General features: G+C 38.2%; 3 protein-coding genes across 3 annotated transcripts in view; 1 reads left to right on the forward strand and 2 right to left on the reverse strand.

The window, feature by feature from the left end:
* LOC138027798 (rRNA-processing protein FCF1 homolog) overlaps positions 1 to 10,000 on the forward strand; it is a 270,573-nt gene that overhangs the window by 53,998 nt on the left and 206,575 nt on the right. The window lies entirely within an intron of this gene.
* The window catches only part of LOC138027141 (melatonin receptor type 1B-B-like), an 18,797-nt gene continuing 17,924 nt past the window's right edge, over positions 9,128 to 10,000 (reverse strand). The window contains exon 3 of the transcript XR_011127411.1: positions 9,128 to 9,851. The gene's annotated coding sequence lies outside the window, so the exon portion shown is untranslated. The remainder of the gene's footprint in view (positions 9,852 to 10,000) is intronic.
* LOC138027140 (melatonin receptor type 1B-B-like) overlaps positions 9,128 to 10,000 on the reverse strand; it is a 5,117-nt gene continuing 4,244 nt past the window's right edge. The window contains exon 2 of the mRNA XM_068874652.1: positions 9,128 to 10,000. This exon is cut by the window's right edge and continues 203 nt beyond it. Within this exon, the coding sequence (XP_068730753.1) occupies positions 9,985 to 10,000 (16 nt within the window). The 3' untranslated portion in view covers positions 9,128 to 9,984.

Raw genomic sequence — 10,000 nt, forward strand, 5'->3', positions numbered from 1 at the left:
TTGGATCAGAGAAGATCGCGATCAGTCAAAAGTCAAGTAGACTACTGCACGACTGATATTCGCGAGGTTTTATCAGTCGTGCACTAGTCTACTTGACTTTCAAACATATTTTTCAAGCATTAGTTAAAATAACATAGCGACCAAAACTCCAGGGAAAAAAATTCCAGGTCGGCAAAAGAATGGCACATTTCTTTCCGAATCATCATGAAACTTCAAAGAGAAGTGAGCAGGAGGATGGAAAAGCTCTGGAAAGGTAGCTGATCGCGTATTGGCTGAAAGTTTTGGAAAACGTTGCGTAAATTTAATGGTTCTGTTTTTTGGAAATGTTTTTATTACCGTACGAACTTAAGTTCAAATGAATGGAATTTGAAATTGGAATGTTTTTTGGAATTTTTTCCCCAGCGTTTTTGTCGTCATGTTATTTTCACTAATGCTTGAAAAATATTTATGAAAGTCAAGTAGACCAGTGCACTACTGATAAAACAACGCGAATATCAGTCGTGCAGTAGTCTACTTGACTTTCATAAATATTTTAAAATCAATTTTGACTGGACACGTTCTTCTCTGATCCAACGCTGTGCAAGACTTATCGTCCACGGTTTTTGCAAAGGTTTTAAAACGTCAGCTTCACTAATGCTCGAAGTAGGTGACATATAATCGTTATGTCCGTTGTGCCGGGAACAATTCTTGAAGAGGATATTCCTTAGTAGTAGTTATGATCTTGTTGAACAAGTTACAGTCTTTACCTTTCTTTAGAGTCGATATCTTAAAATTAGTTTGAGTGGCCAGCAATGTCCATGACCAAACGCCCGTTTTAAAGGTAAGGTAAAGTCGCGCGCGAGCCAACTAGGACCTATACGGCCGGAGCTTACCCCGGTTTCGTCACAGCATGAAGCCACTGTGAGAATTATTACTCCCCCTGGATGAGATGTTAGTCCATCGTAGGGTTAGTCCCCAGCAGTATATCGCCGGTACCCATTTATGCACCTGGGTGAAGAGAGACAGTGTGGAGTAAAAAAGTCTGTTGTCTAAGGACACAACATGAACCAGCGACCCTTGGAATCAGGAGACTGGCGCGCTAACCACTACGCCACTGTGCCTCCACTTTGTAGAGATGATGAACTTGATGAACCTTATTAAAAGTGCCCCTGTGACCAAACAATCAATTCTTATTTTTCTTTGGATTTCAAAACTATATATGTTCAAACTTAACTAAACACTAAGCGACCAAGCCTTGACTTCAAAAAGACACCTGTTTATTTTAACTGGAATTTTCATATTTAGTGGTCTGCCATTACTCACTTTAGGATCTTGAGAGAGCTGGATTGAGGATAAAATGACATCAAAGGCTCACTAGTTTATAAACGCAATGCCGCAGAATTATTATACAACACGGGCAATCCGTTCTCGCCCGTGAATTCGCGATTATCCTAAATTGTTAATTTGCTTTGAATTCACTATTATCGTGAATTTAGAAGACTGAAAGCTTGATATGGATTATGGGAAATGGTCATATTTGTTTGAAAACACCACCCGAGTGTATGGACATAGGACTCGAACCTGGAAATATTGATTAACCCGTCACCTAACCACACAACCACCACACCGCCAGCTGCTGAGGGACAATACTTTAAACACTATTTGATAAAGCTGTATTATCACTCGCCAACAAACAACATTAAACACTACAAAAGGTCGGTTTCCAAACTTCACGACAAAACTAAACATTTTTAAATCAAAGCTTAGGCCTAAATTATTAATCTAGTTTAGGCCTAATTACTCTTCAGCAGCGATATTCTATGCTAGAAAAAGGTAGTGTCTCGATCTTCAGTGGTAAAGCGGAAAGAAGTGGTTCATATAGACTAGAAACTCCGGGTTCAAATCCAATCCAAGGATATGATTTTTTTTTATTTTCTTATTTTCTCTGCTACCACAAGTCCTGGGACACAGTGGCCAAAATTCACGATAACAAGGAATTCAAAGCAAATTATCAATTGAAGATAATCGCGAATTCATGGGCGAGAACGTGTTGGCATGGGTGATTTGGGCTTTCAGACTTTTAAACTCGCGTTTTGCATACATAATAAGCTGCATTTACATGCTGAAATTTTAAGCTAATGAGCCTTTGACGTCACTTTTCCCTGGATCCAAGCCTCTGAGGTCCAATCACTCAGTTTTGAACGTGAGTAACGGCGGACCGTGAAATCCAAAACTTACACTCAAAGTAAACGGCCTTTGAATAAAAAATTAAAGCTCAAAAATTTGCGAGTCAGGTGTTAAGCAAACAGCCTTTCAAAATCTGATTTTTTTTAATCACAGGGGCATTTTAAAGTGCCAGGTGTATTTATCGCTGAGGCACTAATTGGAGGCACTGAACAGAAATCAAATCAAGTCACATCAACACATCAAATGCATAGGCTGGTCTTTGAGGAGAGCGGAAAACTGGAGTCAAAACCGGAGAAAAACCTCTCGGTGCAGAGTAGAGAATAAACAAACTCAACCCACATATGACGCCAAGTCTGGGAAACAAACCCGGGCCACATTGGTGGGAGGCGAGTGCTCTCACCTCTGCGCCGTCTCTGCTCCACACAAGAAGTAGGGGAGATGGAATTGACTCGATTAATTACTTGACTTTCAGTTGCAACCGTTTTAAGACATTAACGAATTCAGAGGGGTGGTTGCTTGTTTTTTTTATTCACAACCGACTGAAAATTTCAGCAGAGGAGAGCAATATTGAAAGAAAATAGGCACAAAACGGCAACAACGAAACTCGATTCAAACCATACGCTGAGGAACTCGCTTTGGTGGACAATTCCACACACTCATCATAATCATCGAAATCAATTTTTGTAATGGCGCAAATTTGCGCAGTTTTGCGATATTTATCGCAATGTTCTCCCCCATCGCTCACTGAGTTGTAGAGGTAGTACTTATTAAAGTTTGTGCTCTTTTGATCTTGAAACGTCTGCACCAGCGAGTGAAGGGACTGCGGGCTCACGTTTGGAATGTTAAGGCTTCCGTCGCTTTGTATTCTATCAACCAATCAGGTTTGTCCGTCAGGTTTGCATACGTTAGGTTTGTAAAGTACTGCCAAATATCCTAAGCAAAAAGCAATAGGAATGAGCCGAGAAAACGATGGAAGATTCCGAAACTATACAAAGTTTACCTGTAAAGAGACGTGGGTTTTTCAACTATAAACAGAGCTACTATATTATTTGCATGTAAACTTTGTCTACACCTGTGAACCATTTGAAATTAAAGAAACACCTACCTTGAGCTGGGCAGAAGTTCTGTCATACTTGAACAAACAAATGCCAGGGTTATTGTATCCCACAGCTGGAAGAACTGTCTTCCAAGGCGTCACCGACGGACACAGGAATATCGAGCTGCGAGGGACTCCTGAAGAACAGAGGAAGAAACTTATGGCCTTGAAAAAACCTACTGTTTTTGAAAATTCATAGAGGTTGAAAATACCAATGGCACAAGACGAACCGCGGTTAGAAAAAAAAACAACAACAACAGAACAACTACAAATTGATCAACCAACAAAAACGGCAAACATAGTAACTTTGTATGCAAGGGCTAACTGAACAAACCAAAGATGCCGGATCCCGGTGGATCTAACCAGCAAATTTATATTGCAGAATCGAATAATATAGCAAGACTAGTAAATATGGCGTCCTTATGCGCAACAGAGTGCGAAGAGGATAGGTGAAGTGGTGAGTAAATATACTAGCCTCAGCCGTATTATCCGCGTCTGAAACAGAGCAACACAATGAGCTTAAAGAGAGCCCTTTTCATTTCGAAATTCCAATTTTAGAGCGCCGTAAAATTTAACAAAGACCAGATGTCGTTCGTTCCAAGGCCGAGAAAGTGTGCGGGGCATGGGACCTTTTTGTAAGTTGACGTCACAAAGTGCTTTGCATTGCAAAACAGCTTGTGACGTCATCTCACGAATAGACCCAGGCCTCAACTGTGGCAGAAAGAACTACCAATTTTGTCAACTGTGCGGCATTTTAGAAGTGAAATTGCAACCACTTGATGCAAATTAACCTTCATGATGCTGAAATTTTACTTTGGGGGAGTAAAACAAAGTTGAGACTAGGGGCACTTTAAACCTAACCCTTTACCCATAAATATGATATGTGCTGTAATCGGACAATTTGATTCGTGCATTAATTGCTTTATTTTTCATTAATTATTGTGTAGTGCTGTAATCGGACACTGTAATCAGTCATATTAAGTGCACTCAGCTTAAGCCACCAATCACAGAATTTATCACAACAACCACTTAACAACAATCAAACTGGGGATTTTCCAAAATGGACGAATTTGTAACATTAGACAGTGAAAAAGGAATGCATCGGAAATTGTAATGGTTATGATTAATTGGAAAAAAGGACTTCGTGTCGTCCAATTTCGAGTTCGGTCTGTAATCATATTCGTGATTAAACAAATGGGACTCCCGCTACGCGGTCGTCCGATTTTGTTAATCACACGTGCGAGTACTAACCGAATTGGACTCCACTCAGTCCGATTACCATTATTAATCAATTTCAGAAATACTCATAATTATAAAACAGGTGAATAAACAAAACCACAATTGATGCATTTCCTGTCCTACGTATTTCGCATTGGATTGACAAATATCATCAATGAAATTGTATTCTACGGGATATTTCTTTCTACAAAGCGCATTTACCACACTTACTACATGTATATACTCAACAGAATATCGCCTTTCCGATTGGTCAATGTCGAATGTATAAATAGAACTTCTATCCATGCACACTTCATTAAAGGGGCTATGTCACGCAAAAGGCTCAAAAAGTAGAATGAAAAATTGCAATAACCACTTACAAATATCAACAATGAAATTGTATTCTACGGGATATTTCTTTCTGCAAAGCGCATTTACCACACTTACTACATGTATATACTCAACAGAATATCGCGTTTCTGATTGGTCATTGTCGAATGTATAAATAGAACTTCTATCCATGCACACTATCCAAGCAAAATTATGCAATTTCATGACACCCAAAAGGCTCAAAAAGTAGAATGAAAAATTGCAATAACCACTTTAAATTGTTGAACAACATAAAAGAAATACAGCAATAGGAAAAAGAAGCATGGATGGACATAAATGGACAAGATTGAAACGGATTGCGTTTGGGTAATCTTGAACTGAAAAAAGTCGGCCCAACGTTTTTCAATTTTGCGGTAAATTGCCTGGTCGTTTTTGCTCAGAATCATCTTGTTTGGGATGTCATGATAATTTTATCGGTGAAGGAATTCCACATTACCATTTTCTAGTTTTAAACTCGTGATTAACTGAAGATTTCCCCTAAACAGCCTATATTAACGCGACATAGCCCTTTTTAGGTCTCACCCCTACACAATCGAGCACATTGCTCTTCTCATTGGGAGACTAGAAATCAAAGTTTAGTGACCAAAAATTAAACTCTCACGTTTGAGTAACTGACTCGTTTTTTGCCTGACTCATATTCTCAAATACTCATTTTTCCCTTATTTTTTTTTTTTTTTTTTAATTTCCTCCATTTATTTAATTTACATTTACATTGTACTACAATATTTGAAGATGACGATGCTATTTGTGAAATTAAATAACAGGTTTCAAGAATAAATGGAGAGGGCAAGATATAGTTAAACTAATTACATGCCCTTTGATTAAATTACAGTTTTATTTAGGTTTAAAGAGAAAAATGATAAGTATTAACACTATTACTATAAAAAACTATGAAAAATATATAAAGAGAGGAAAAGATATATACACACACACACATATATATATGTATATATATATATATAACTGCAGACAGTACTGTTTCGGCCTTCTGGGCTTCATCAGTGCAGTGCTGATGTCTAGGATGGAGGTTAAGCTATAAAGCCACCCCAGATGTCCCACACATATGGTACATCCAAGTCATGCCAGAGTGCTCAAACTAGCTAGCTAGTGAGCATGCAACATTGGAGAGTCGGCGTGACGATGATTAATACTGAGCAAGATAATAGTTGAAAAGTGCTCTTTTGAACGATTTTTTAGTTGTCTTTTCACGTATAGATAAGGGAATATCATTCCAATAGTAACATCCTATAACTGTTGGGCAGAATTTGCGTATATTTATTCTAAAGCTACTAGGATTTAGGTATTGCAGGGATGCACTTCTTGTATCATAATTATATTGCTCAGATACAAAGGCCAACGTGAAATTAGATGGCTTTTTATCTACTAAGTGATCATAAATCAGTTGGCAGGTATTTAGCTTAACAATGTCAGGGAGCTTAATGAGGCCAAGGTTTACATAATGAGGCGTAATATGATCTCGAAGTGGAACATTATTAATAACTCTTACAGCTTGGTTTTGCAGCTTTACCAATTGTGATACTGGAGCTTCGTAATTATTACCCCACAGAATGCAGCCGTAGTTTAAATAGGGGTAGACAAGTGCGTAGTAGATACTTATCAAAGACTGCTTTGTTACATGTCGTTTCAGCTTTGCGATGATATTTACACTTTTGCTGATTTTACTACTAATATGGTCAATGTGATCTTTCCAAGACAAAAAGCAATCAAGAACTAATCCTATTTTTTTAATGTTGTACGACTGCTCAAGATATTGGTCGGCAATTTTTAGAGGAGGGTGTAAGTTAGAATTAACTTTTTGTCTCGGTTGGAAAACTAGGTATTTTGTTTTACTTAAATTTAGAGTTAATCTGTTAGAACAAAGCCATTCATAAATTGCTGGCAATTCAGAATTTATTAACTGTAGCAATAACTCTAGTTCCTTACCAGCCACAGTCAGCGAAGTATCATCGGCAAATAGTCTTATGGAAAAGTAGTTAGTTGCATTAATAATATCATTTATATAAACTAGAAAAAGAACCGGACCTAAGATCGACCCTTGGGGTACTCCTGAGTTTATTTCTAGGAAGTCAGATTCAACGCCATTAACAAACACTTTTTGCTTCCTTTTGTTTAGGTAAGATCTAAACCACTTGTTTTCAATGTCTCGTATACCATAAACGTCAAGTTTTGATAATAGGATATAATGGTTGACCGTATCGAATGCTTTACTTAGGTCTAGAAATATGGAAATGGCATAATTTCCTTCGTCAAGGGCTTTTGTTATTTCATCTATAAGGTCTACCAAGCAGTCAACCGTGCTCATGCCAGATCTAAAGCCATATTGATTTGGTACCAAAATATCTTCATAGGTGAGATAAAATGATAATTGGTTAAGAACGCATCTCTCAAAGATTTTACTTAGTGCTGAAAGGACTGATATGGGACGATAGTTATTGCATGAAGAACGAGAGCCTTGTTTAAAGATTGGTATAACTTTGGCAATTTTCAAGTTATCAGGAAATATGCTATGTTTAAGTGACAAATTTATGATATGTGTCAGCGGTCGAAATATTTCAAGTGCAGCAGAGGATAATAAGAGCGGATGTACGTTATCATAGCCAAAAGATTTCTTTGTGTCAATACTTTCTAATAGTAGATAAACCTCGGTTTCATTTACTTGAGCGAAGCGAAAGGTTGATTTTTTCCTCTTCATATAGGTTGAGTAGTGGCGATCTGCTTTTGGCAGTTTCGATGCAAGTTCAGTCGGAACATTACAGAAGTACCTGTTAATAGCATTTGATATTGAAGATGGATGCTGGAGATCTTTATCCTTAACTTTCAGATTGTCAATGTTCGAGGATGGCCGCTTTTTATTGATTATAAGGTTAACATTATCCCACATTTTTTTTGTTTTTGCGGAGTCCTTAAGTACACTATCGTAGTATAAGGTTCGAAGGGCTTTATTAATTGAGACAATCCTGTTTCGATAAATTTTATATTTTTTATGATAATAAATATTTTGAGTTGTCAACCATTTTTTATAGAGCTCGTTACGAACTTTGATTGATTTTCTCAATCCTTTCGTCATCCACGGCTTGTCGGACGTATTTTTTATATTAATCGATTTAAGCGGTGCATGTGCATTGCTAATGCTATTGAAAGTATGAAGGAATCTAGTTAAGCTTTCGTTTACATCATAGCTCTTGTATACTGTTGTCCAATTAGCATTCCTCGATGCCTTTTGAAAAGCAATCTTATCGAACCTTTTAAAATCTCTAATTTCAATTTTATTATTCCCTTATTATATTTGATAAAGGACCGAAATGCTGAGTAGAAATTATAACTCCTATTGCGAGAAGTCAACCCTTCGATAGCCATGCCAACTTAAAAATGCCACCCTCTGGCATGCCAACGACAGAGAGATTGTCATTCTGTTTCCATGTCTTATCATAATATATGGAGTCTTTGTTATAGCGGAAGTCTGTCTTCCGAGACGTCCGCATGCAGTCTTGCCTCGCTCACAGGTTCTTAGTGAAAAGAGAAAATGGCGGCGCACGTGGAAGGCTGATGAATAAATATTCATCAAGTCTTTTCAAAATGCATGCGGACGTCTCGGAAGACAGGCTTCCGCTAGAACAAAGACTTCCGCTCGTCTAAAAATAACTTTCGTGGACATGACATATCTCAAGGGCTGGACCGGGACTGGAAATGTATCAAGGCGCGTTTGCACGTTACCGGCAAAACAAGGAAAACCACAGCGTAGTAACTAAAGATGGTATTAGGAATCTGATTTTTTAATGACAACGGAAAACCGTTTATACGAAAGAGCATTGAAAGAGCGAAGACAAAGATTCAAATAATTTGCTACCAATAATGTCATGCAGATAAGAAATTCATTTCATAGTTTTCACTTTAGGCTCGCAGAGGACGTGAAAATGTGTACTTAAATGCAAGCAGCACGTGCCGCACACGTGCAGCACGATCCTTTTTTTCCTCTTTTAACCAATAATATTACTGCTTTTGGACGTTATCCTTGCCGTAGCCGTCGTCGCCGTTTCTTACACTCCCTATTGCAGGTCATTGTTTCATCACACTGCTAATATTAGGCACACCCGACGCTTAAATTACCACATTTGTGGTAATGACAAGGCGAGGAATACAATACAACTGTCGATCTTTCACTCTTTGTACGTTACTTCTCCAACTTTTTACAACGCGAACAGAACGGACGGAATAAACTCAAAGTGAAGAGGATCGCGCAAATACTCATTTTTAATTGACATTTTTCTTGGGGTGCTTACTAACATTTTATTAGTTTTTACTTTTTAATTAATTTAAATTACAATATTTTGAGATCGTGTATTTACGATGCAAGGACAATGCTGTGCTCCTTGGTGTTGAGATAAAACAGTCTACAATACCTGAAGAAGGCGCTTTCTGGTTTTCATTATAGACTTTAAGATCTATGACGGCGTCGTTGACGAAAGCGTCACTTCAAAATATAAATTTGCAATATCGTAAGGTTTTCGTGATTAAAATTTAAAAATGGTACGAGCGGTTTCAGAGTAAATATAGAGAATGAAAGGTTTACATTTGTAAGCTCGCGTTGTCGTCAAAACCTCAAATTTGGCGATTTCACGTCGTTGTTGTGGAGAGTACCGCAAAATTCTGTGTTAAAATGCGTGCCTCTTGTTGTTTTGAAGCGTTCTCGTCGACGACCGCGTCGTGGATCTTAAAGGCGCTGTTACACTGTGCTGTTTTTCGTGCAACTTGTCTCGCAACGCCATTGTGAGACAAGTTTCGCAAATCGTTGCCCAATGTAATATACCTTGCAACGGCCAAAAACGTTGCGAGACCACTTGAAGAAACCGTTGCGGAAAGTAGAATTGAGTTCTACTTTCCGCAACAATTGCAAAGACGTTTTTAGGCATTGCGCAGCGTAACACCTGTCCTGCAACTTCTGTCGCAACGGTCAGCGGCACTACCCAATGAAAATGTTCCTTTAACTTCATTTGATCATCGAAATGAGACAAGTTGCATGGAAGCTTGTTTTGTAATGTGAGAACGTTTGTAGAAATGGCGTTGCGAGATAAGTTGCACAGTGTAACAGCGCCTTAAAGTCCCTGATCT

This window comes from Montipora capricornis, chromosome 12, assembly GCF_036669925.1.
Source record: "Montipora capricornis isolate CH-2021 chromosome 12, ASM3666992v2, whole genome shotgun sequence".
NCBI classification, from domain to species: domain Eukaryota; kingdom Metazoa; phylum Cnidaria; class Anthozoa; order Scleractinia; family Acroporidae; genus Montipora; species Montipora capricornis.